Raw genomic sequence first — 27,725 nt, 5'->3', positions numbered from 1 at the left:
CAGTGATAGTGTGAACAAGTGAATTAACTTGCTTGGCCTAACTTACTAAAGTGTATATGAATTAAGACTTTCAAAGTACAAATAAAATTAACAGCTGTTTCTGAACAAATGTATTTTCCAATAAAAAATCTGTGTTTAGCTTGTTTAAAAAAAAAAAAAAGTATTTGAGAGAATCAAAGCAATCTTAAGCTACCAAACATATGTTGATTCGTCTTAAGTTTCCCTCTCCGGAGCTCCTTCTGGTTTTCAAGGATTCTCTGAGATTGAAGAAATGCCAAATGTTCCAATTTGGAAATAAATACAGATAAAAGACAGGCACAGAAATGGCTGCTCTACCTTTGAAGTTGCCATAGTTTTCACATTTCAGGCAAAGGGTATACTTTTCACCAGGTGGGTCAGAAGTAGTGTCACCTTCTCCTTTATAAACCTCTGCTTAAGAATCACATGCAGCTACTGTCAGAGGCGTCTTTTACTAGAATAAGAGACTCCTCTGAAATGATTAAGTCCAACAAGTCAAGTTCAGGCCTCCATCAGATAAAAAAAATGAATTAAACTGGCATCTGGGGAGGAGCAGGAAGCCTCTCATATTCCTGAGACAGCAGGCCACAACTTTCTCATGTCCATGCTCCAATCCCACTCTTGTGTCCCCTCATCTCCTCCTTCCTCCTGCACAGCTTGGTTTCCATTGAGTCCTGCAAGGTGGCTTCTTCCAGTCACCTGCATGATTTCCTAATTTGCTCACGGAGGGTCTCCTCAGTGCATGGCTTTGGGAACACAAAATGCACCAAAATGAAAATCTCACCCTTCTTTCTATTTATGAAAAAGAACACTGAAAAATCATGGAAAGCCCAAAACTTGAATTTTACAAGAGTAATGATAGCAAAAACATTGGGAGCTTCCTATACCAATAGTAACTCCCTTTTCATTGGTGGGACAACTGAGCTGCTAAGCCACTAGAAGTCTTGTCCAGAGTAACACACGTCCCTAACAAAGGTAGAAGGAGCAGCCAGCTTTCTTGGAAGGTAAATCTCAATGTTAGCCATGGGGCCATATTATCACATGAGCTGCATTAGCCCTCAGCATAACCCCCACATAAGAGAGGCTTCCTCCTTGAGGAGGCAGTGTATGAGAGATCATACCATCTCCTTGTTGGTGCTGCCTTATGCTGGACTGAAACACAGCTTGAGGCCAGCCAAAACACCTCCAAACACTTTCTGAACTACCGTTTCACTTTTCACGACTCTCTCAACAACCTGAACCATCTCTGCTTTCACCAGTGCCATGATTTTTTGTTTATGTTTAGCTCCAGACATTACCCGCCCTGGGCATATATGGTTTTGAAACACACTGTGCAGCACCGAACTGTTCCTCTCCTAAGCTTTGGCATGCTCTGCTAACTCCACCCAAGCACAGAGAGACACCTGAGCTCTGAGTGTCCTTAGGAATACACAGGCCCAGACATTTTAAGTGCAGAATGAATGTGTTGAAAAGGCACATTTCCAGCCCTTTAAAGTATAACTGAGGTAATCAAATTCAGTTAAGAAAGCTGCCTCATGCACAAGCTAACATGTCAGAAGCCATTTTGTCTGGTCAGACACCTCCAAGGTATTTTCTTTGAAAGGACAGCCCTGTGTCAGAACAAATGACTGGGAGGAATCATGGCAATCAGATGGGTGAGAGGAGCACACTTCCTAGTGCAGGTCCAGCTGGGTTATAGGTCTCCATGGGCAAAAACACACCAGGACTTCTCTCCCACTCAGGAAAGTCATATGTCAGCCACAGGCAGAAGCAGGACAGTGCAGCGAATGTGCAAGAGTAAATGGTGCAACTCATTCCCAGTGTTTTAGAAAAGATACGTGCATGTTTTAGCCCGGTTTCCTACTTGTCCAAACCTCGGTCACCCAACACAGCTTCAAAATACATTAGTCTGTATCTCAACTGCAACTGCATTAACTTGTCCAGTGCAACAATATGCCCACCAGCATAGCCATGAAGAACAACGCTTTCAAACACGAGCACAGAAATTTCTGCAGCAGTTACAAGAACTGCTGAGTTTTTCATTAGTCCTTGGAAAAATTAAGGCCTACACTCACCATTACCAGACATGACTGATTTATCTCACCACACATGAGATGCCTGAGCCCTCAGACATGCATGGACAAGAATCTAAGGTGCTAAGGTACATTAAAAGGAATCCTACAAAACCTGTGTTTTTACCTGATTTTATTTCAGTAGATCTTTTACAATTATCTACTCAGTCTCATACTGAAAGCAACTTTCATAGAGACTGTAGTAAACATTCCCTCATAATGATAGCTGTCAACTTTGAGGTTATGATTTATTCTATCATTACAAGTCCAATGCAATTCAATGTTAGGTAAAAATGTCTGCTTTACAGAGCTCACTTCACAGCCCTCTTTGGCATCCCCCAAAATTCTCAGTTTGCTGGACAGTATACGTACCATTTCTCTCCTGCCTTCATCTTTCTCTTGAAGTTTCAGATGAGCAGATACCTGGAATGCAATACAATGGAATTTGATTTTGAACTGGTCTGAAGCACAACAACCAGTTACCGTGGATGTCTCAGGCACAGCATCCCAACGTACCATTTAAACAACTTCTTTCAACCCAGTCAGGAAAGTTTAAGTTGAACTATAATATTCAAATCACAAGCATCACATACGCCTGTGCAGTAGGTAACTGAGTATAATCTGATTTAAGCAATCACTCAAGCATCTGACAAAAAGCGTATTAGAAAAGAAAAGCCATCCTGCAAGTCAAAGAGGTTGCGAGGAAGATGGGAGAGTCATGTTTTTTGCACAGCCACTAACTTCCCAGGCAATGCTAGCATCACAGTTTATTTGCGCTTCATCCATACCATAATGATAACTAAACTCTGCCATTCTCCCAGACGTGAATAAATGAGTACAGAAATAAATAATCTTGTGAAAGATGTCACCTGCTGTCCTAACAGGCAGCTCCACAAAACATTATGATTAACCCTTATTAGAAGCAATTAAACTGTTAAGTAATTATTTTTGTCAGAGCCTTGATTGATTAATTTAGACAGCAATTATCATCTGGGCCCAATTCTACAAAAGTGGCCCTATGGGATTCTGACTACAAAGTTCAAGTAAACAGAACTTCTTCCTCACAGAGAAGTGCCTTTGCAGAAAATTAGCCACATAAAAACTACAGTGATTTCTTCTGACCTTAAAATTTGTGAATTGATGCTGGCATACAGTAGAAGCAACCTTAGCCTTATTTTGATAACATCCTCTGAGAAAAACTGGCTCATTTCTCCAACTGAGCAACAGGCACTTCTAGACTGATTGATCAAGCTGGCAATTAGTAAACTTCTTGATGCTACGAAAAACAGTAAGAAGAATTTACGTTGCCTGTAAGTCTTGGGATTATTCTGTTCCTGTTGTTTTCCTGTGAAGAACTAGAAGAGATTTTATACAATGTCTTTTCTTTAATAAAGGCACAAAAGAGTAGAAGTAGCAGAGAGACCACGCTCAAGTCAAAATAGCACTTTGCAGTCAGAACATGGAAGATGGGGAGAAAGAGAGAGACAAGGTTACTCATCCACCACCCAAGAAAAAAGACGGTCCCTACAAAGGCTCATTCTGTGCAGAATTTCAGGTTCTATTCTCTAGGACGTCTAAGGAGTAGAGCCTTAGATCTTCTTCCAAACCATAAAGCTGGTCACAAATTGAAAACCATAAAGCTAAAGAGGCTCAGGCAACCCCTAGAAGGATGAGCCTGAAATGGAATTCAAGGCATCACCAAAGTCCAAGCACTTTCACTGAGTGGGATCAAACAGAGATAACGGCTCGTGGCATTACCAGGAGTAAGAACATGTGCACAATACACACAGACTTTTCCATTTTCTCCCGCCCAAATAAATTTAGAGCAACAAAGCTCACCATCATAGCTTCCTGGACAGTCAGATGAGGAAGGAGCATGTCATCTTGCATGATGTAGCAGGAGACTTTGCGAAAAGAGCGCAGGTCACGAGGCTGTCCATTGATGAGAATTTCTCCTTTCATTCCCGTCTCTCTGAAACAAACCAAGAAAATAACCAGGGGTGAATCTTGCCTTCACTTGTGCTGCCACCAGGCCTCAGTATGTAGAAGTCTGAGGTAATTATTGCCCACTATGGAATAAACTGTTAAAGTGGATAGAGATTAATTTATTTCATGATTACGCTCTCTTCCATTAGAGGCTTCACACAATGTTGATGAAAATTTTACTCGAAGTTAGTACAAACTGTGTGCTGTCTCATATGAATGTCTGAAAAAATATCAAGCCATTCAAGTGATTTTTTTTTAGGTTTCTCTATCCTGTTCCTTGTGCCCTAATGACAATAACACAGAGACACTTTGTATTTGGCCATACAACAGGGGATTCAGGAAGATGAACCACAGTCACTTCACACATTGCAGTTTAGTCAAGAAGACATCAACACTATAAAAGTGGTGAGTAAAAAGGGTCATTTTTTTCAAGTGTTTATAAAATGTGATTTAAAAAATATCACAAACATAAGGTACTGAGTCAGATTAGTTACACAACTAGAAAGGAGAAATTTTTTTGTGTTTTGGACTTTAAATTGCTTCCTATTTTTGGATCAGACTTGTTAACAGATAAATCCTAAGTGACCAGAACAGGACAAACAGAAGAATATAAGCAATAAGAATCTAATTCAAAATCTGTAAAATACCTGTTTTCTACAAACACTGGGGTAAGATTTCTTCTGCTATTGTCTCCGAGGAGCCATCATGCTAGGTGATCTTATCTTACTTGGGATTTTCATTGTTACTGACCTGTATCCTGCCAGAATGTTCATGAGCGTTGACTTCCCAGCTCCTGAAGGACCCATAATTGCAACAAGTTCTCCACTGCTGAACTTCCCTGAAATTCCTTTCAAAAGGGTCTTATAACCTGAAAGAAGAAAGAAAAGTTCACTGAACCCTTTGCAATCATGTCTGGGGGGCAATGAAAGTTCATTTCCACTAAACAATGATGACAAATGGGCATTAGCAGGTACCTGCTGAGAGGTTGATGCTAAGATCAGCACACTGCAGTAACTATCGAAAGCCAAATTCTGAGTGGGAGCAGCAGCCTCCTCCCACTACACAAGTAGTATGGTGGGATTACAGGATCACACACTCTTGATTCACTGTAGGAAAATTTTCAAACAGGGCTAAGAAGCCTTGCTGCCATTTTCTAAGTGTCTTCTCAGAGTATTTTACTAGGATGCTGGTGTCTCTGTTAAAATATCTAATACTCCACAGCCAACGTAACTCCACAGCCTTGGAGCAGACTGCCCTCCAATCACTGCAGCTTCAATGCCAAAAGTCTGCCCTCTCACCAAAACAACAACTTCCTGGAGAGTAATAGGCATGATCTCAAAGGCAAAGCCCCATCCTTTTGTTCATTCCCTGCTAAAAGAGGTATGACAAGAAACACAGCAAAGGGAGACACACAGGAAAAGATGAACCTGCTTCATTCTATTATCATCAGAACTCTAAAGGCTTGTCTAGACAGGGAGACTGACCACAATAACTCTGTAAAAATAATTCCTAGGGAAATACTTATTCCAGATTAAGAACATGCAGGTTTTCTTCTCATGTAGATTAATCCACTTCAGAAGATCATGCCACAATAATTATGTCCTCAGGCAAAGCTGTTCTAGAATAACCACACCACCACCTTCAAATATCTCACCCTAATCCTGAGTAAATTACCTTTGTCAATAAACCTTAATTTAAACCCCAAACTCCGTGTTACTCTAGGTATAAGCAAACTGGACTCCAATGAGAATTCCAGATTTGGACTTAGCTGCATCGATCTTGTCCTGCATGATTCCCATTTTAAGGCATAAGGACTGGGTGGGGAGGGTGGAGAGAGCCCTGACCACATTTAAACTTTTCAGGATCTCTTTCCCTTTTATTTTTTTGCTTGCTTACTTTATTTTAATTACCAGTGCTTTTAGTTAAAACTTTTAATAATAAAAAAATCTTAAGTAAGGTGTCAAAAAACAATCTCATATGTTGAAAATGTTTCTGTAATTAAATTAAAACTGAAGGGTGGAAGATCCATTTACATGCAGTGTTGGGATGGGGCAATCCATTTTGCCATATTGGTGCATATTCAGGCAGCATTTATACTCCACATGTAAACTATCCCAGTCCTGTGATTATCATTAGCATAGGTTGTAGCTGGAATGTTGAAATGCTGTAAAAAAATCACATTGTCTGCAAGCTGCTAGCAAATGAATGGTGGATTATCTTCTGATTTCTCCTTCTTCCTAACTCCATAATTTCTTGTATTCCTTTCATCCCTGCTTAGCATTCTCTTTAAATTTTCTTCTTTTCTCTAGTCTCAGTTCACACTCTTTCAATGCCAGAGAGAGCAAACTTTTGCACCAAAACCATTAATGTCATGCTGCCATGGGCTCTCCCAAATCCACAGCAAATACTCTTCTCTGAGCATTTCCCAGCCCAGGAGGAAAGCAGTAGCCACAAAAACTCTCTCTAGAAATATTTGATCCTACTGTTTTCATGGCAAATGTCCTAGAAAATGTAATGGACCAAATGTATCAAAATAATAGTTTTCTTGAGTGCCTTTTTTAAAACAGGCCAGTAATTTTTCACTATAAAATCTTGTCCTGGACCTGAATGAAACAACTTGTTTGGAAGCTACAAGATATCATGGGTATGAAAACAGCAGTGTATTCACATTGCCTGTTTATGGCACAAGTCCTAAGAACAAAAGCAAAGACAATCTATCAAAGGGAACAGCTATTTCGAAGAGAGAAATCCGTGGCACCCCGACAAGGTCAACAAGCTTGTCCCTCACCCCAGTGTCACCATCCAAATCAGCATTTGAAGACAAAGTGCAAGGAAGAGATCAGACCTTTCAAACATGACAATATTTACTAAATGGGATCTAGAGAGACAAAGTCCTTCATACTTTCCCTTAAGTGTAATGAGAACCAGTAACCTCCCAAGCCTATTAAATATGTAAGGGACCCAAACATTAGACTTTACCACCAATTATTTGCATCCACCACACACAGAAGTTATACGCAGCTGGGAACTCTTTCTCACACTGGTCAAAAGCTGGCCAAATTGGCCTGTCATTAACTTCCACTGGGATGGGATTTCTTTCACCGGGTCCCACATGTAGTGCACAGGGTAAAGTACTCACTGGTGTCTGTCTCTATTCCCTGTCTGCCCCACAAAGCAGCTCAACATGACAGAACATCACATGGCAACTCCATTACGACAATTTCTATTGTACGGGCTTGTTCTGACCCAGATTTCCAGGGTAAAGGGTTCTTGTCAAGAGTTTTGCAATAGTCAGCTCATCATGACTTTTAAGATCAAGACAGTAAATATTGCACAAACTTATAGGGGAGCATAAAGAACGTGTACTGCCATGAATACTGAGGGAGGTACAATCTAAAATACACACTCATCATCTGAAAACATGTATCAACATACATAACATTACCTAAAACTGATGCCTTTCCTCTCACTACATATGACTGTGAGATTTAACATTACATCTACTAAAGTCACTTTTCCAAACATAATTTCACAAATGATAATCAGTTTACTTTTAATTGCAGTATCTTCCCCCCTCATTACCTCCACTTGTTTCTGCCCCTCTGATGGAGATTTCCATTTTAAGTATCCGGCACAAAATGTTAAATCAGAGCGGGACACATCTCTGCAACTCATTTGCAAAGCAGCAGAGAAACATGATTTAAGAAGAAATAGAAAAAACCTATGAATTTTAGATCAGGATCCCAATCATTGGCATTTTACGTTGTTATAAACTCAAAACCATCTCTTCTTTTGACTGGAAGCACATAAGAAGCCTTTCTATTACAAAGGTTAATTTAGCAAACCCACAAAAAGATTTGACACTGCAGCAGTAGCATGATGCCCAGTATAATCCTTTACAAGGAACTGAAGTCCATAAGTAACTATAGTCTTCTCTTTCAGAATATTGAGGCTAATATTGAGGCTAATCTTTAACTGAATCAGTTGACCTAAAACTTCTATATTGGGTCACATGTCTTTCACGAGAAACAGATTATGCATTTGGAGGGGATTGTATTGTTACAGTACAGGGACTGTTTCATATCCATCTGCCATATATTAGGAATTTCTGACCACCTACAATCCTGGTTTACCTGACCCACCTCGTTTTCCTTAGGCCACCAGTTCATTGAATCATAGAATCATAGAATCATAGAATCATTAAGGTTGGAAAAGACCTCTAAGATCATCGAGTCCAACCATCAACCCAACACCACCATGCCCACTAAACCATGTCCCTAAGCGCCTCATCTACACGTCTTTTAAATACCTCCAGGGATGGGGACTCCACCACTTCCCTGGGCAGCCTGTTCCAATGTTTAACCACTCTTTCAGTAAAGAAATTTTTCCTCACGTCCAATCTAAACCTCCCCTGGTCCAACTTGAGGCCATGTCCTCTCATCCTATCACTTGTTACTTGGGAGAAGAGACCGACACCCACCTGGCTACAACCTCCTTTCAGGTAGTTGTAGAGAGCGATGAGGTCTCCCCTCAGCCTCCTTTTCTCCAGGCTAAACAACCCCAGTTCCCTCAGCCGCTCCTCATAAGACTTGTTCTCCAGACCCCTCACCAGCCTCGTTGCCCTTCTCTGGACACGCTCCAGCACCTCGACGTCCTTCTTGTAGTGAGGGGCCCAAAACTGAACACAGTATTCGAGGTGCGGCCTCACCAGTGCCGAGTACAGGGGCACGATCACTTCCCTACTCCTGCTGGCCACACTATTTCTGATACAGGCCAGGATGCCATTGGCCTTCTTGGCTGCCTGGGCACACTGCCGGCTCACGTTCATGTTCATGATCCGTGCAGCAAGGAGTTTTGGTACCCCAGAGTTTAATGAAAGGCTGAACCTCAAAGCGAACTCACCCCAAGATGGATGAGTATTACAGGCCATTCAGTTCAAGCACCACAGTGGCTGTCTCCTTTTGGACTGGACTTACATCAAGACCAAGTTTAGCATCATGACTTTCAGTTACTTCTCTTAAAACTGTTTTGATTTCCAATAGAAAATAGTTTCGATCCTTTCAGTTTTCCAATGTCCGCTCCTGGAGTTACTGCGACCTCACCCTTAAAAATATATTTAGGGGTTGATGCCCATGGGAATCCAAATACCAGTTTTCAAGAACTACTTAAAATACAGATTTGTCAACAGGATATTAATACACCATCATCAACCAGAACAAGCACTCAGCAACTTTCTCAGTCCAACCCACTAAAAATAGACTACAAAAAGTAAGAAATCAAAACTGAAACAGAAAATTCAAGTGATACAAAATTTTTTGGTCTTGATTTCACCTCACATTACATTCCAGAGTTCAGCTGCTTCTCCCAGGAAGCGAAATGTGTTTCATTTTCTGTGGTAGGATTTCCCATTGAAAGCAAACTCCAGGCACTGTGATATTAGACCAGATTTGCAGCCAGAAACACGACTGGCCTAAACAGACCCCCATTCAAGAGGCGGATTTCCCTCACCGCCTGGCTGCAGCACAAAGCCCACAGCAGCCCCTTGTTTAATGAGCTGATCGAGAGTGACCTCCTTTGTATTGATGAAGATACTAGGGGTGCTCTCGTTGTTCGTCACCAAAATTTTTGCTAATGGATTCAGCAAGGGAAAAACATGTTGATGGTTTTATCTGCTTCCTCGTGGGTTCTACAAGGATTTCTGGGGAGATCTGGTTTTATCATTCTCACAAAAATTATGATTAATCTGGAAAGAAGCAAGCCACCCCCTTCCCCGTACTGAGGGTAGGAGCGCATGCTTCAGAATGTCTCTGAATCAGCACCAAAAAAATCGTAACTAAAACTCCTACCCTTACAGTGAATTTCCTCAGGTAAATACCGTCTCTAAGTTTTTGACTAAAATGCTTCATTCATTTGCATTTCATTGCCAGTAATATACTCATTTGTTACTCAGAAATGTCACACAGACTCCTAGAAGTTTCTAGGCATTGTAGCCTAATTCTGCATCCGTCAATAGGCACCAAAGCCCATCTCAGGTCCCAGGTGAGCACAGCAGGCTTTCCCTGCTCGCTGCAATTAGATCAGGATTTGCCCTTCCCAATATATCTGAACTGTTTCTCTTTCATCACAAGCTCTTCTGAAGGCAGGAAATAGCTGTTGGTACACCGCAAGTACCCCTGGCCCGAAATTGCTTAAAGGTTTCTCAGAAAATACACTATAGCAAATATGTAACACAGGAAATTTCAACTCAAACAGCTCAAGTTTGGCAAAACTACAAATGACTGAAAATGGAGCCACAAAATAATCAGTGTTTGGCACTTAAAATGTCAAAACCAAAGGCATGATAACCTCCTTTTTCCACACTCCCTACCTGCAGCCAGGTAGAAGTGCACCATTTCTTTATTAAAAAGGACTACATTGTCAAGTCTTTTTGTGGTGCTTTTTTAGATGGGATGTGATGTATTCCTGCTCAGAAACACCCACCTGGAAATACAGAAGATGCCTCTGGCAAGTACTCTGTTACTAACCTGCCTTACTTCCATGCCTTCAACAAGCAACACACTTTTTAAACAGCAATTTAAATACACAAATTTATTCATTTACAGTGTCATCAGTCAAATTGTTTGTTAAATCATGAGGAGAAACCGCAGCAATTTCTTGGCACTGTATACTGACCCTGTTCCATTAAAGAAACTCCATTGCATTTTCCTATTCTAAAACTTATAGGCTTAATCCTCAGCCCATTTCCTCTTGTTTCAATCAAAAAAACTATGCCAAAGCCCAGGGAATTCTCCAACACAAAACCCAAATAAGGGAAGTGGAATCAAGACGCCACATCCACACCTTTCCCCTTGAGGCAGGAGTAGAGAGTCCTCCTATTATGGAAAAATGCTCCTAGCAAATCCATGACTTTGCTGCTGCCCCAGAGATCTACCATACCCACACCTCGATGGGTAAAGACCATTCCCTGGACTACCTACTGTGCAACAACGCAAGTAAGGGAAAACCAGACTAAACAGGTCACATATCATACTAAATGGAAAGTTAGTGACTTATGGATGAGAGAAAGAGCTTGCAGAAGTCCATCCAGATGTGGAAAACATCCTCATGGTATCTGGCAGACACTTCATTTGTAGACTCCTTAGATTTATATCAGAAAACTGAACAGCTGGGGAATGCTGGCAGAAACTCCACAGAGAAGCACAAGATGAGAAACACACACAGATAACAGCCCAAGGCCAGATTTACACTAGAAACATTTGTAGATGTAATAAAACATTAGCTAGGAAACATACTTCTTTCTCATTTTTACACCAGCAAAAAAGCTTTTTCCATATACCTAGATGTAAATATATGTGTATATATATGTATATATATGTAAATATATGTAAATATATACCAACAAGAAGTCCTCTCGCCCAATCCTTCTCTAACTATTATTCACTTTCTGCATCTCAACTCTTGTTCTCACCCCTGAGAAGAAGCCACTGTCATAGCAAAACATCTACACGTTTACTGGTAGAGACTATGCCGGCCTGCTTCATCTAACAGAGATTTATCCCCGTGGGGCAGGGGTAAGCAAGGAGTGGCAGCACAGAGATTTACGTGAAGTTCCTGGAGAAAGCTATCCCATATCACCGTCCCATGGAGTCTCTCTCGGTCTCCTCATGCTTTATTTCCTCTGTCCCCGCCCTGCACTGAGTGAGCACCTTCCTAAACCCCAGAAGCAAGTATGCACTTACAGAAGACCAGCAGGTTGGCGCTGCAGAGCACCGAGGGCAGTGACAGTAAGTATCCTGCATTTATTGTGCTACTTTGTGGAGTGCACAGTCACGACCACATAGTTTATTTGCACATGAAAAGAGGTGCAGGTTATAGAATCATAGAACAGTTTGGGTTGGAAGGGACCTTTAAAGGTCATCTAGTCCAACCCCCCTGCCGTGGTCCTCTTCTTTGCACATTGGTAACATAATTGTGCATGCAAATTAGTTCCTGATGATTTACAGTTCCATTTTACAACTCAGCAGTCACACAGCCATCCAGTTTGTGCATGTAAACGTGATAGCTGTACACATACCAGGAGATGTGCGCAGTGACTAGTAGCTATTCCAAGGTGGCGGCCCACTTTGTGGGTTTGGGGCTATTTGGAGCATATAGTTTCAGAAGCAGCTTACAGCAATAGAAGATGATGTTGTTACTGAAGTGGGCAGTGGGCAGTGTCCTTCTGCCCTTTCTTCCCAGGACACCTTCCCATCACTTTCCCTGAGCTGGCTTTCAAGTGCACCTACACAACCAGTGAGGACAGCAAGCCCCGCCACCTGGAAACCGTTCCTGGGAAATTAAGAACAAAGAGGGATTGTTTCCAGCTGCATGGGCTGCAGGACTGTCACTGCCAGGACAAGATGGCACAGTTTGCAAGCAGGGCGGGGAGGTAGGACAGCCCTTTCAGCAGCTGGGGACCTTCCAGCAGTTTGTGCCACCCAGGAATCCGTCTCTTGAGATACCTTTTCTTTTCCATTCTGAAACAGAAATAGGACTTACAGTTAAATGGAATTACCCCTTATGCACAATTCACGCTGGGCCATTCAAACCGTTTCATTCCAAACTGGATTGCTTGTTTGCTTTATTTCAGTATGAAACAAAAATTAAATCACTTCCCGATGATAAGATGAAGATACTTGGGGCTTTTCACCTAAATCAAAGTTAGTTCAAAGCCACGGTGTTTCCATAAATTGGCATATCATCAGGGAGATGTTTTCCATATATTTCTAATTCTGCTGTTAACCAGCCAGGGCACCGTATTCCCCACTCACTACATGAGTACAGAACGCTTTCCTCTCAGTGCTATAGACAGGGTTTGTTAATGTTTAAGTAAGAGTTTGTAAATTCTCACATGAGAGGGATTATCTGTATCAGTTGATAATTATTTACATAATTTGAATTAAAAAAACCTCTTGATGGGGATTATTTAAATGGACATTTCTTTCCCAGGCTCCCCACTGAGTTCAAACAGGCTTAAGTTAAAGTAAATTACAGGTACCGATACTCGGGAAGAAAAAGAGGCATCTTTTAACTACCAGAAAATGTGTGGGACAGAAACAGCTTTCCTGACAAACAGAGTGAAAAAATATATTGCTTTAATTATAGGAACTTTCCTAATTGTATATTGGCCTGAACTGTACCTCTATAAAGCCTGGGGGGCAAAGTCACACTAGAAATAATAAACATGTTTAAGGTAACTGTCTACCAAATAAAACCTATATGTAAACTCACAGGTCATTGGTTCATGGCTTCCACCATCATTTGTGTATCACAACTGAATAAACCTTTTTATGAATCATTTTTCCACTTTAGCTTTAGAATCCACACATCCATATATTTCTATTCTAGTCACATGCCTCTCAACTAGAACAACAGGATTTCCCACCGTCAAAGCTCTGAGCCCTGCTTTAGGACAATTAAGGGACTTTACAATTGTAATGCATTCTTGTACCTTGCCTCAGAGAAACGACCTTCACTATGTAAATGTCTATAAAACAGCATGCCAGGCACCAAAACATCAGGACAGAGAGGGCAGAAAAGCTAAGTGAGCGCTTGAAGTAACCAAACCACACTCCTTTGCCTCAAAGTCCTTTCCAACCCAGAAATGAGGAATCCATTCCTCTTAACCTAAAAATGTAAGTCTTTCATGCTTTAAAAAAAAAAAAAAGAAATCCCCCTGGACAGCAAAGCTCTTTGTAGTGGACTAAACTGCATTTCTTAACATAGCCCACAACCAGGCCTTCTTAAACATACTGCTCTTGATCCACAGCCGATTTCCCACTCAGTGATCATGGGACGGATTATTCATAACTCAGATGAAGAGCTTAGCCCATGCTCACAGCGAGCCTTGTAACGTTCTATCTACCTAATTTTACACATCTAAAAGTTTGACACTTAACCTGAATTCATTGTTTAGGACCCATAAATAGAAAGAAACAGGCACACCTAACAGGTAATTAATTCTACCTGTTTTGCATTCCTATTCTGGGAAGGGATAAATAACCCTCTGGAAATGCATCTTTCTCTTAACTATAGTGGGAGTTCAGGACAATTGGCTTAGACTAGACACCAAACCTCTAGATGCTGTGACAAATCTCATCCTTTGCCAACAAAATAATGGCTGATTTCACTATCAGTCACAAAATGGATATCAAGACATTTTCTGTGTTTTTTAAATGTCAGTTTGATCATGGTCCCTCATTCGCCTGCTGGATTGCAGTAATTAAGCACACAAATGGCACACTCAAAATCTTCAAGTTGGACTGGCACTCCACACGTTCAGATGCTTCCTATGAACATATCAAGAAGAGCACCTGCCCGTGTTCAGGATGTATGAATGTATCAGACGTTGTGTTTTTACTTTATCATTAGTATTTAGCACTTACTTCGTGCTCTGATAACTGAGGACAGTTCAAATCTCTACGAATTTTTGCTTCAAGCTATCTACTAGCTCAAGAACACAGCACTGTATTGGTAGCACTTGGTTCAAACTTAACCAGAACATCTCAAAGCCTGAAAAATCCAAATGTGCTTTGGAAGATTAGATGTTAATCTAAAGCTAAATGTTTGCAAACAAACTTTAAAGCAGTTTTTGAATTTTGTTTGTGTGGGTGCCTAAGATTTGACTTCTATCAGTGCACTTCCTTTGCACTAAACATATCAGCTAACTTCCTTCTGTGGCAAGTCAGTAAAATATACAGTAAATTGGAACCTAAAGAGAGATCATAAGCCCCCAAGCCAAGATTTATGACATGAAATCCCTAGTTACTGTAGGCCATGTTGTATAATAAAAGAGAATGCCTTGATGAGAAGATGGCAATCCAGATGAGAAATTTGAGTCGTAGCAGAGGGAGAATGTTAAACCAAACTGTAGATTATAAAGAATCTGAAAAGTCCCTTTAATTTCATTGTTCTCTCAGATCCCTGGACTAGATATTAAACTTATGCAAGACATTGGATCTGACAGTCCATATTGTGCAGTCAAACAAAAAAAGCCCTGACTAAGTAAAGATTTCACTCTTTTGAAACTTCGAAATAAGAGTTGTGTGCACCATGCTCCTTCTCTATTATGCAGGCTGCTCATCGCATTATTTTAGTATCTGAATACTGCTTTTCTTCAGCATAGCTGATTCGATATGACAGTCTGCTAGGCTGCAAGCTCTGCAACCCCCTAATTTTGAGTTTGAAGGTTTAGTAGACTATACGACCTCACTCACCTTGTCTGGCTGTATCGCATCTCCTGGCCAGGCAATGTTTCTCTATAAACAAGATGGGTTTTATGTACACAGGACCCATACCACCAAGTAACAGGAGACTGAAGTGCTTGCAGGTGGACACAGAATTTACAGACTTTCTTGAAACATGCATTCCTCCAACAGTACGGAGGAGCAGAACAGGAGTCAGCAGCATCGTGGGCACACCTCCTTGCTCCTGCAACTATTGATTACACCTCCCTACCATGCTGTGAGATGGATGGGTTTTGTGCCAGCCCCCTTTAAGTCTACGCTCTTCACAGCTATGACCAGGCAGAGCTAAAGTACGTAAGTAACCCATCGATGCAACCTGAGCCAATAACAGGCCCAAGTAACTACTAGACACCCTTCTTGTTAAAGAAATATCTCATATTGGTTGATAGTAGTCCCACCTGGAACAGCTGCTCTGAGCCTTTCATTGTATTCACCTTTTCTGTATAGCTCCCTTTATCTGGTCCTACAGCAAAGTTACAGCCTTCTACTGAGGTTTACAGGATGATTACGATTATATATGGGTCCTGCCTATTAATTGTAATCAGATATGTCCACGGCAAAATTCGGTTCTTGTCGGTTTCTCTGTTGAATGTTTCTGCCTGAGAGAGTTAAAGCTCTTCATCTTCCATTCGCATGCACATGAAGCCATATGCCTGCAAGTGAGGATAGAGAATGACAACTAAATGGGTCAATGAACGAAAGTAACCTTCAAACATGAATGCAAATAAATCTGTACTTGCAGCAAGACCTGATGGCTTCAGAAGCAGTATTTACATGCTGAAGCATTTGGAGATCTGGGGCATAGCTTGTACTTTGCCTGCACAGAAAATAGCTACCCTAATTTATCTTCCACCCTTAGGAAACATGAAAGGGAAAAAAAAAAACCATGTATGAATGACGCACAGCTTTGTCTTCTTCTGAATCTAGTGGAAATGTCTTTTCAAAGCAATATCCATAGCCTAATCCTTGTTTGATAATTGCTTTTTGCTGCCTTTTTTTTAATTGCCTTTGTTTCTGTTACTTAAGCACGCAAGAAAGGTCTTTCCTGACAAAAGAAGAGCCAACACAATTTGAAATGAAAGGCTGACACATTCCCTCGAATGACAAACTGAAGTCATGAGCCTGATACATAGATTTAGAGATGAAAGCTGTTTACGTATGCCAGTCAGGCAGAAAGCAATTTCTCATAATTGCAGTACCTTTATATCTCAAAGTACAAATAGTATTATTCACAATCTTACACACAGATAAAACCAGAACCCTTCCCAACATCCCTTCCCTTTTAAAAAAAATGTTCAAGTAGGAGATATTCCAAAATAGTCCAGCAGCTGTTATGAACTGAACTGCTCCATCTGCTTTCATTTCAAAGTGCAGATCCAGCTGGGTCATTCTGTAACAAGGGAGACAGAAACCCTTCCTCCCTCAGAGAAGACTACTATGGGTCTCCTGTGTTGATGTTCAGAGTCACCACATTTTTTACTGTTGCTCTCTCCCTTCCTCCTCCCAGCCCCTCCCCACCCACATGCATGCACAGAGCAAGAAAGCGGGAAGGGAAAAAAGCAAAAGTAAAACTCTGGCTCTCTCCTCCTACCTACCTGTGTACGGGCTAGAGAGGAAGGCCCTGGGGCTCTCTAGAGTTACAGCAGAAGCGGCTGAAGTTATGTAGCACCTCTCTCCTCCAAGCTGGGCCTGATGGCAATATCTAGTCTGAAGAGCCTGGTGTGTAAAGAAAAGCTTTCCCTAATACTTCTGCGTACATCTTTATCACAAACTCTACATTAAACTGGAATGTGATGAAATATCTCCTGCAAACTGCATAGGAAAAAAACATACCTTTTCCCAGACTATTAGAAACAAGAGTCATTGTTTAAAACACAGATTTCTGCGATGACTTACATGCTCACAAGACAACATTTTGTCCCTAGCCCTTACAGACATGGGGAGCAACATTTCTTGGATTTTGAAAAATGTTTTCAGTCCTGGTCACTGCAATTTAAAAGTTGCCAGTGTCTGACCTTTAAAAAAAATCACAGCTCACAAGTCAGCTTCAATAACTCAAAATATTACATTTGACTCCAAACAAAAAGCAGTTTTTCACAGTAGTCTTATTCAACTGCAATAGTGATGACAGCTTGTTGCAGGAACTTTCTCTAAAGAACAGGCAACTGCCGAGCACCTTGGCCATCCGACCTTCTGAACAACTCCTGCACATCCTTCTCCTGCCTCTTCCCACCCTCTCAAACCAATTCTGCACTGCAAACTGCAAGAAGCACTTCCATCTCCTCACATTCCCACTGCTCCCATCCCATTCCCTCCCACAAGCAGGCGGAGGAACGCTTGAAGCCAGGAGGACCCTTTGAAACACGCTCAGAGGCAAATATCAGAGGTGTCTTAGAAAGTACATTTTAAACTCATGCATTGAGTCTTTAATTCTACTATATATGCCCAGGAGCAGAGACACGGATAGAAACTTCAGCGATTGTCCTCCAAAACTGGAAGAGCTCAGTGAATGAGAACAGGAGTCACGTTCAGAAGAACCGCTGAGGCTGAAGAAGCTCCTGGGGCAGCAGGACATCCCTGTGGCCAGCCATATGGACGGCTGGAGCATGTGTCCTGGGAGACTTTTATTTTCAGAAATAGCCATACTGATCCTGCCCATTTCTCCTCAACACTCTTAAGACTTTCATGAAATAGAAACACAGGATAATATATTTACTTTATTCTAGCACTAATCTAGTAACAGATATAACCTATGATCCTGAATGTAAAAATAAAGGAAAACCTGAAGTGTGTGCGGAAATGAACCTTGGATTACCTCCAGTTCTCACATTTTGCTTACAACAACTGTGTTTTTATGTCTCTTCTTGAATATTTACACTAATGAAGTTGCCCAAATTAAAATACTTTTCGTTGTCAGCAAACTAAATATAAAATCCTCTAAACACCACTGAACTAATTATCATCTTCTGTAGCATGTCAGTGCTGAATATGTTACAAACAAAACCCACTGCACAGGGCATTGCTGCTTCTGGAATGAAAATGAGTTAGAGTGAGTGCCTTTCAGCAGTCTGATTTCTGCTTTTTTTGCAACTCGGAACTGGAGAAGTTGGCAGCCTTGCAGGGAGATACATCCATTGAACTACCATAAACTACTAAATTTCTATCTGTTTTAAAAAGCTCCAGCTGACCTACATCTTATATTATGGATTAGCTGAAGCTTATAGAGTAGCATGAACAAAGCTTGGGTCTTGCTGCTAACCATATATCCTAAGCAATTAAATGTTTTATCAATAATATATCCCATGTAAGATGAATTTTCAAGAGGAAAACTCTTCGACACTTCACACACAAAATAGAAATAATCATTTGACAGATGCACTTAGATTGCAGTATAAGTATCAAATCGATTAACATCTATTTCACGTACTGAAAAAATTCAAATGTACACATTAAAATTATCTGAAGTTTAAAAAAAAGGGTAATGAACTTTAATTCACAATTTCAGGACGTGCTAAAATAAAGCATCAGAATCATTCAGCATTTTGGAAAACCTGTCTTTTCTAAATTATCTACAAAATTATTAGTAAAGCAAGTTGGGAAGCAGTAACTCATTTCACCAAAGCATGACTTCCACCTCAAGTTTCCGTTTCGTTCTTATTCTGAGGCAGAGAGAAAACTCAACTTTGAGTTTTGGTGGTGGATTTTTTGTTTGGTTGTGTTTTTTACAAACCAGTAACAAGTCATTCCAGAGGCCAGGGGAACACACTGAGATGAGGGTGAACCAAGTCTAAGTCCTTGAGTCAGATTAAGAGCTCCAACTTGGGTCTCTTACATTTTCAAGTGCCCTGGTCATCAGCTCGATTGGGTTTTCTCTCTTCCTAAATAGAAAGTCCTCGACCTAACAAATCTCCATGAAAATGTAGTCAGAAAAATACAGTGAAGAAACAAGTTTCTACTCTGATACACTACCATTTTCCAACAAAAAGAGGATATTGAAAATTTCCAGAGGGATTTTCATTATAGGCTCATCAGGAGACCCTCTGTGTTAACGGTTCTTTCACTTATACTTTATCTCTGCATTGGTTCATTTCCCGGTAACACCTGTAGCTTCTTTTGACACTTTCTGTCCTTCTTTACAATTAGGTTATTCATCTGTTCAATGAAAAGGCAAGGGGTTAGCTATGGACAGACTTAAGCTGGATGTTGGCTGATCCAACTGGTCTATTGGGACAGGAAAAATTTGGTAGTGAAAGCAGTTGCTTCCTCCACAAATTGGAAGTCCATCAAAAGAAATTAGCTGTGTTAATAGCCTGAAGACTCATGTATATCACTGGTAAGAGAGACTCACATAAAGAGCGTTGGTCTTCTCACATCCTTCTAATTAGATGTCCTTGTAAACCATATTCCAAAATACATCTGCTTTCCAAAGTCAAGACAACACGTTTCCATTTTTTCCTGACCACCAACTAAACTGACAATGACATTTCAAAAAAAATGCTGGTTGGATACATTACCAGAAAATTAAACTTGACTTGTCTCTTGAGGTTTCTTTATTCTCCTACTGTATGACTTCTATGTGATTGGTCTACCTATACTTAACATACTTTTGTAAGTCATTTATCTATGCTACCTATTAACATACCAGTACACACAGGAAAGAAAAAGGAGGTAAGAGTCCAGGCTGTTTACATGGTTTTTCTCGCAAATACTGTCACTTTAAATGAAATAATGAAGAGACACAGTTAGAACAATATCCATGTCACCTCAAAACACATGCTTTGTTCCTAAAAACCACAGGCACTCTCCGGACTCAGTTCCTGTAAAACAACGCGGCACCACTAAAATCAATACAGCAGCACAAGTTTACGCTAGTTCCGTAGCTGACACAGGCTAAGGGATTAAAAGCAGGGATTCATGACAATCTAGGCACACAGCAATATTGCAAGATTCAAAGACTGGAAAGTGAAAACCTTCCACTTAGGAATACTGATATATCAGGAACTCAAAATCTCAAGATGGGATTTATTTTAACCAGCTGCAAACATCTACAATGTAAACATTTGCATGTGAGCTGGTCTACTGGGTCTGGCTGGGATGGAGTTAATTTTCTTCAGAGCAGCCCCTATGGTGCTGTGTTTTGGATTTGTGACTAAAACAGTATTGATAACACACTGTGTTTTGGCTATTGCTGGGCAGTGCTTGCACAAAGTCAAGGCTTTCTTTTTTTAGAGTAGGCTGGGATGCACAAGAAGCTGGGAGGGGACACAGCCGGGACAACTGACCAAAGGGATATCCCATACCGTACGACATTGTGCTCAGCAATAAAAGCTGGCGGACAGGGGGAGGAAGGGGGGACGTTTGAGGTTACAGCATCTGTCTTCCTAAATGACCCTTCCACGTGCTGAGGCCCTGCTTTTCAGAAAGTGGCTAAACATCCACCTGCCGATGGGCAGCAGTGAATAAACTCCTTATTTCGTTTTGCTTGTGCACACAGCTTTGCTTCACTTCCTAAACTGCCCTGATCTCGATCCACGAGTTTTCAGCTTTCGCTCTTGTGACTCTCTCCCCTATTCTGGTGGGGGGGACTGAGAGAGCGGCTGTGTGGGTGCTCAGCTGCTGGCCGGGGCCACCCCACCACAGCTATTCCTCCTAGTAAATGTGGAGAGTCACTTGTTCGGCTCGTTTTGGATGAAACAAATAGTAATCTACACTCCATTGACCGTCAGTGAAATCTTTTGTCTATAAAAAGAGTCTAGGTTGTTGTCTAACTTGCACACAGCCTCTTATGCAGTAGAAACCTACATGGACTCAGATGAATCTGACTGTCAAGCCTGTCTCTCACTGCTATGAGATGCCCAAGGAAAAATGTGGTCTACTACCTATGAGGTATAACCGCTCATGCAATCCATGTTTTTAAAAATATCTGATATACCTAAGTATAATTTAAAATCTCATTGTGAGATGAACAGCTTCATTACAAACAATGATAAAGCAATTGCAGTCTGCTGGGCTACAGACAGTCCTTCTACGGGCAGTGCATTCAGCGCCATACGGAAGATGCACAAGTTCGAAGTTTTCATGCAATTTTTTCTAAATGTAAGTGACAGAACAAGGGAAAGTAATGACAGCTGCAGCCTGTGTGCAAATGGAAAAATAAGCACATCTCTAATATTGTTAGTTTTCATTTCAGTGCTAGCTAAATGCTTTTGATCATTATGTGCAAGTGGTGAATGTGTCTTTTTTGTCTTTGTGCCAACAGGTGAGATTACCTTATGCTGACAGGGGCTGCAGCAATCTGGGTAATGGCACAAGTGCAGAATGTTGCTCTGTCATCAGATCACAACATTTTCAAAATACTACTATTTTTTAAAATTTCTGTATGTACGTGTTAAAACCGAGTGACCACGCCACTTCCAATGAAGACCTGAGTTAAACCCAACAAACTGCTTTTAAGCTCTGCTATCTGCCCCCAACAGATGAGTTTCCACTTCTGCATTTGTAAGAGTTCTTGTGTATTTTGTAGTTGATATTACTCTTAGCACAGTAGCCTCCAGACGCCCTGGTCAGACTCATGGTCCCACGTTCTTAGTCAACTGACATCAAATATTAAGATCAAGACCTTGGAGCAGGGACAGAATCTGATCTACTCTATTCTTCTCCCCCACACTCTCCATTTATTTGCTGATGATAAATTGTCTCAATACAATGAAAGGGTTTGCTCAGTATATTTTCCTACAGGAACCCAAAGCACTACTCTAAGACCCTTGTATGTCAGTAAAGCGAAGGTCACACCAGGATTAGTTTCACATAAAGTCGTAAATTCAAAACTTAATCAAACCCGCAGTTTGGCTTTGCCCACAAAAATCCCACCATCTGTTATGTTAGAAGAATGCTTGGGGAAACTGCACAAGACATGCTCTTCTAGAGGGATGTTTCCTTTAGAGGTCCCTTCCAACCCAAACTATTTTATGATTCTATGTTTGCTGAACCTAAAGCAGAAAGTCATTTTGGAACTGATGCAGTACCAAAATCAGAGAATCAGGCATGAGTCCCAACGTATATAAACCCCAAGAATGGGGCCTGTGAATTGTGTAGCAACAGCCCCAGCTGCAGTATCTTCATATATTTAAACTATCTTGGCCATTTTCTGCAGTAAGGCAAAGCAACTACTGGGTGACAAGAGTCCTTGTTCAGGTAAAGGACCTTTTCTGGCAACTGGGAAGAATTCCCCGCTCCCTCCCACTCCCTCTCCATCCAGCTTATCTGAATCACGGCTCCAATTCCCTGATAAAGGCTACCTGTGCCTGTAATAAAATAACATGGGTGATTTGAAACCAGCAGACCCTCTCCTCAGGGTCTGACCCACTGAATTCCAGGGGAGCTGTTCTATCTCTGCCCTGGCAGCCCAGGGACAGCAAAGATAAGGGTCACCCACGGGGATCGTCCAAGAGTCCGTGGTTCGGGGGGCAGAAGTCTATTTAAAGGCAATGCGTGTAAGGAGAACATGCAACTGCCTTTGGGGAGGTTTACATCTGTTACTTTTTCCATCTTGCAAAGCCACAAAGAAAATGGTGTAGGTGGACGGCTGAAGACTGCTCTTCTCAAAGGCTTCCTCCTGAAATGGGTGCCTACGCTCTAATACTGACTAAGCCACAGGGCTTTGCTTCTTATCTAATTAGATAATGATACTGCAATACAAAAGGAGAGGTTAATCTTGACTATATCTTCAATCTCCTTTTCTTGTGTACAGTTGTAAACACCCTGGAAGCATTTGGAGCCACTTCTTCCTATGTGTTTTAGTGTCAGCACTTGCACAGAATGGCTACAAGTGTGGATAATTAGGGGAGCTGGAGAAGAGGAGACAGGAGAGACGATCTTTTAAAATGCACTGGGCAAGTCCCACAAATCCTGAGGTGTATTAGTGCCAGCGTGGCTAGCAAAAAAGATGATGACAACACCACAGCTCTTGCCACCCCTATCCCACTCCCCTCATCCTTGTGAAGAAAGACCACGGTGCACTCCTGCTCACACCTCTGAGGTATGTCAGGTGTAAGGGGTACACAGTGTGAATCCTCTCAAGGCTGACCACAACCAGAAAACATCCTCACCAGCCCTTTCTCTTCCCCACATCAGAGGTGCTCAGGGAAGGCAAATGCAGCCACAACGGAATATGGACACCCATCATGTGCAGAGAGCTCTTTCTGAGAAGTGCCCTCCATCTGCGGACCTTGGGTGCTGTTATTTGTCTCCCCCAGTGCAGTCAGGGGACATTTCTAGCCCCCAAGAAAATCAGCCAGAAGAACATCTCTACCATATTCCTGTTCTTTGCACCACTCTCTCAGTGGCTCTTGCAAATCGAAGCACATGTTCCCATTAATTTACGTAAGACCTTGGTATTTTCCTTCTGCACTCCAAGATACACACTCCTTCCAGTTTTCTGTCACCAGCAAACCGCAGGGAAGTGAGTTGCAATAATGCTCAGCTAATGAAGGAAATTCAATGATGACAGTTATAAACAGGCAAAATTGCCCAAACATGTATGAATTGGACCCACCATTGATACACACAAGAGCTCCAACCCATTCTTTCTTACAACTTCTAAAGAAAACAAGAACAAAGCACAAGCAATCTGATTACAAGAGAAATGACTGAGAGCAGGAAATTACTCAACTTATGTAATGCAGTAAGTCCCTATTGAAAAGCATCAGCAAAATGCTGTCTTTTCTTTATACCATTCTTTACACCACTGGCATTCAGGTGGATAAAACAGCTTCCATTTTACAGTCATTTTTCCTGCTACTTTAGCTTGTTATGCCGTTAACCCAGTAGCAACAGACTTGAACCACTTCTAAGCAACCGATATTCTTTTGCTTTTCATTTTAAAAAAAATCAGGTTGTTACTGCTTTTCTATAATTATATCATCTTGTCACTACAAAGGAGGAGGAATATACACCTCTAGAAATATATTATCTTCAAAATATTTGTTATAGTGATACACAGCCAGTTTTTGTACATAAATAAATATACCAGAGTGTATGGGCTTATGTGCATATATACACATATACATATGAAAACAGAGATAATAGGTATGTGTATATATATACTCACACCTATATTTATACATATCCATATAAATATATTAGATGTATCTATATATATACATTATATTGAATGTATTTAGCGATATATATAAAGACAATGAGCATACAATATACTCGCAGATTACTAAAAAGAAAATTTAGAAATCTTGGTAAGAAGCAATACATTACTCTTCGCACTCTGAAAGGGGGGCCTCTGATGCTTTGAGACACGCCTATATTGGATGATGGCTGCTGACATATTTCCATCACCATATGAACGTGCCTTGCACTCTCTCATTTGTAATGCTGACTATCTGGACAGGAGTTGGAATCCAAGTCAGGACAAGTTTTCTTAGGTTAAAACTGTGGGTGATGGGAGGGAGTGGGAAAAAGATGGCCTTTGCTTTATTACCCTGGTAGTTGAAAGTCTAGTTTGGCCCGAACGGCATATTGGTTGACATTCAACACTGACATTTCACATGAACTGCATTAGCTTCTGTAGTTTTTAGAATGCAGTTTTAGCAGTAAACCATATTAATGAGTGAAAAAGTGTCTTTTGGGTATTGGGCCATACTCTTCCTTCAGCAAGCTTTATTCATTTCAGTTAATTTATATTAGGGATGAATTGGTCCAAAATGTTCTATCATAGGACAACACTCCTAGCAGACTGTCGATACCTGTTCCTTGGGTAATCTCTATTCATTATGCCATTGCGGTGATTTCAAGGTTCATTTGGCCCTGTACTTTTAAACTGGCATTGTATGAACATCTGAGATGAGCTGTAGGTTGGCTTCTAAGTTAGTTTTATTTATTGCAGAATGTGTGTCACTTTTTGCCCCAACTCACTTTGTTTGGGGAGTTTATTTTTACTACCTGTCAATAAGAATCAAATGCTGAGTGTTAAAATGCCACAGCCATGCCCTGTACGGGAAGGCCTGCTTTATTTATTCAGTTGGTTTTATAACGTGTACATAGCATATTTAAAGCATATGGGATTCAGGAGATTGATGCTAATACTTCTGTTTGGAGGCTAAAGAGAAAATATGTCAAGTGTTATTATGCATCTTCTGAAGTTTCATCTTTCTTTTGGTGTCCCCAGGTGTCATACTATTACCGGACAAGACACAATCGTTCTCTGAACACCTAGTCTTAGGTGTCCCAGGGTTCATGGACTTGTGACTACTTCAGGTAATGTATTTCTCCTTGAGGTTTACATCATCTTTCTCCCGGACAAGAAATAAATAGTCAACCTTCTTCAGGAATGTCTGTCAAGCTCCTCTGACTGTTTTTGATATAGCAGCTCGCACACATACATAGTCATAACTCAGCCTTTAAGACAGCAGAACCTGATTTATTATAAACACAAGTGGCAGCAACTCGATTCCCTGTTTGCAGTTACTCACAACTTTCCTGAAACTTTCACATGTGAGAGTAAAAATGTGCCAGTGTGAGTTCCACTTCCATGACGATTTACATCACGGGGAAACTTTCCATGGGCTTAAACAAGCAACTGGCCAGCCACATTATTTCATTTTTTTTTAAATAGAAAACTTAGAAAAATCAAATCAGCCAAAAAGGTCTAAAAATGGTCTTTGCTCAGTTACGTGGTAAAAGGCCAGTCACACGGAGCACAGAGACCGAGTCGAGGCTCAGAGGACCAACCCTACTAACCTACCCAGTGCAAATGCAGCCCCCTGAATCGGCCACTCTGAAGACGCTCAGAGGAAAAGGACAGGACCACTGCTCCTGGAGGAAAGTCCACCGAGATGCGTCAACAGGGAAACTCTCTCCCTGGAACGCCGTGCAAGTGAGAGGGGGCGATGGCCTCCCGGGGAATAGGATTTACCATGTCATGCAGGGGGAACAGAAGTTTGGGATGGTGTAAAACCAGACGTGGGGTGCCTATGGGAATTATGGATAGTGAGAAATACTTATCACAGGACGTTTAGGGGAACTGCCAAAGGCAGAGAAAGGGATCGATCAAGGACTGAGGAGGAAGAAGCCTGAGAAAATGTAAAAGGGGAAGGGGCCAGACACATGTGAACAGGCAACTGGTCAGTACACCTGTCTGACCGAGCCCTGCCCCTGATCACCGCAGTCTAACCTGTACTCCTGCTAAACACTATTCCCAACTATCTACCGTGTGAATGCACTCTCTACTGTGAGCCTGCGTGCATGAACACTAGCAAATACCACGATGGACTCACTGGTGAGTAGCAGAAGTTTGCGTGCCAGCTGCTGGAGTGAGAGATTGCAAATCTGACGGCTTGTAGGTCCACGTACCAACAACTGGAGGAGACCAGAATCTGGGCCAGTGATTGGACTGACAGAGTGTCCAAAACCCACTGGTGGAGAGACCTGTCTTGTGTGCATGTGCAACCCACCAGCAGCCAGCAGGGAGGAACGGCAGTGAGCCACCAGTGGTGGTCAGGTTTGCACAAGTGCCGTCTGTGTTTAGGTGGGTGCCGTAAAGGCACTTCTGTCCTTGTGCTGGTCCGTGTGGCTGGCTGAGTGTATTGCATGTATGGATGTGTGTGTGTGCCTATTGGGAATACGTGCCCTGCCTCGTCACTAACTGGACCTGTAAATACAGAACTGAGGCTGCCACGTACCAATTGGGCTGGGGCAGGAGGAATCGCCTTGGGTCCCGAAGCCCCTCCAGATTCAGCTACTGCCAACGGTCTTGTTTTACAATCATGGCCATTAGAAACTCTTGCAAACTTCTCGTGAAGAACTCGCAGTTCTGATTACAAAACAGATCTGACCCAACTGGTTTTCAGAAAGGTCTCTGATCCAGCATCTGCACACTTAATATTTATTTACTGTCAATTTGCTCCTCTGGGGCAAATTCTCCTTGAAGTAATTCTCCAAGACTCAGGGTCAAAACCAAAATCCAAGAGAGTAACTTTTCATGGCCAGCTGTGCACAGATGCACCCCTCTGCATTTTTCCTTGTCTTTCTGACCCTCATGTTTCTCTGGTGGCAGCATATGACCTTCACCTCTCTGAGTGGGGAAGGAAGAGGAACTCAGTCCCAGACAGCCACCCACAGGCTTCAGCTTTATGAGCCTCAAATAATTATTTTAGACAGTCGGGCCTCAATATTCATATACAACAAGCTGGCTGAAGTTCGTGGCTTTTTGACCCAGAAAAAATAACTGCCCTTCCTCTAACAGCAAATATTTACTTTCAACCCCCTTCCTTTTAATTGTGTACTCATTTACCAATTCTAGCCCTGTCATGCTGGTGCTATTAGAGTGTTTAATTTCCGAAGCACTTGAGGT

At 41.6% G+C, this 27,725-nt stretch overlaps 1 protein-coding gene across 1 annotated transcript in view; it reads right to left on the bottom strand.

Annotated features, from left to right (window-relative positions):
• Nucleotides 1-27,725, bottom strand: part of ABCG1 (ATP binding cassette subfamily G member 1) — a 63,690-nt gene that overhangs the window by 20,458 nt on the left and 15,507 nt on the right. The window contains exons 3-5 of the mRNA XM_076354498.1: nt 4,827-4,944; nt 3,930-4,062; nt 2,463-2,513 (exon numbers count right to left, since the gene is read on the bottom strand). Of these exons, the coding sequence (XP_076210613.1) occupies nt 2,463-2,513; nt 3,930-4,062; nt 4,827-4,944 (302 nt within the window). The remainder of the gene's footprint in view (nt 1-2,462; nt 2,514-3,929; nt 4,063-4,826; nt 4,945-27,725) is intronic.

Source organism: Aptenodytes patagonicus, chromosome 1 (assembly GCF_965638725.1).
Source record: "Aptenodytes patagonicus chromosome 1, bAptPat1.pri.cur, whole genome shotgun sequence".
Lineage (NCBI taxonomy): Eukaryota > Metazoa > Chordata > Aves > Sphenisciformes > Spheniscidae > Aptenodytes > Aptenodytes patagonicus.
Note: the sequence above shows the minus strand (reverse complement) of the source record. Positions and strands in the feature narration are given on the sequence as shown.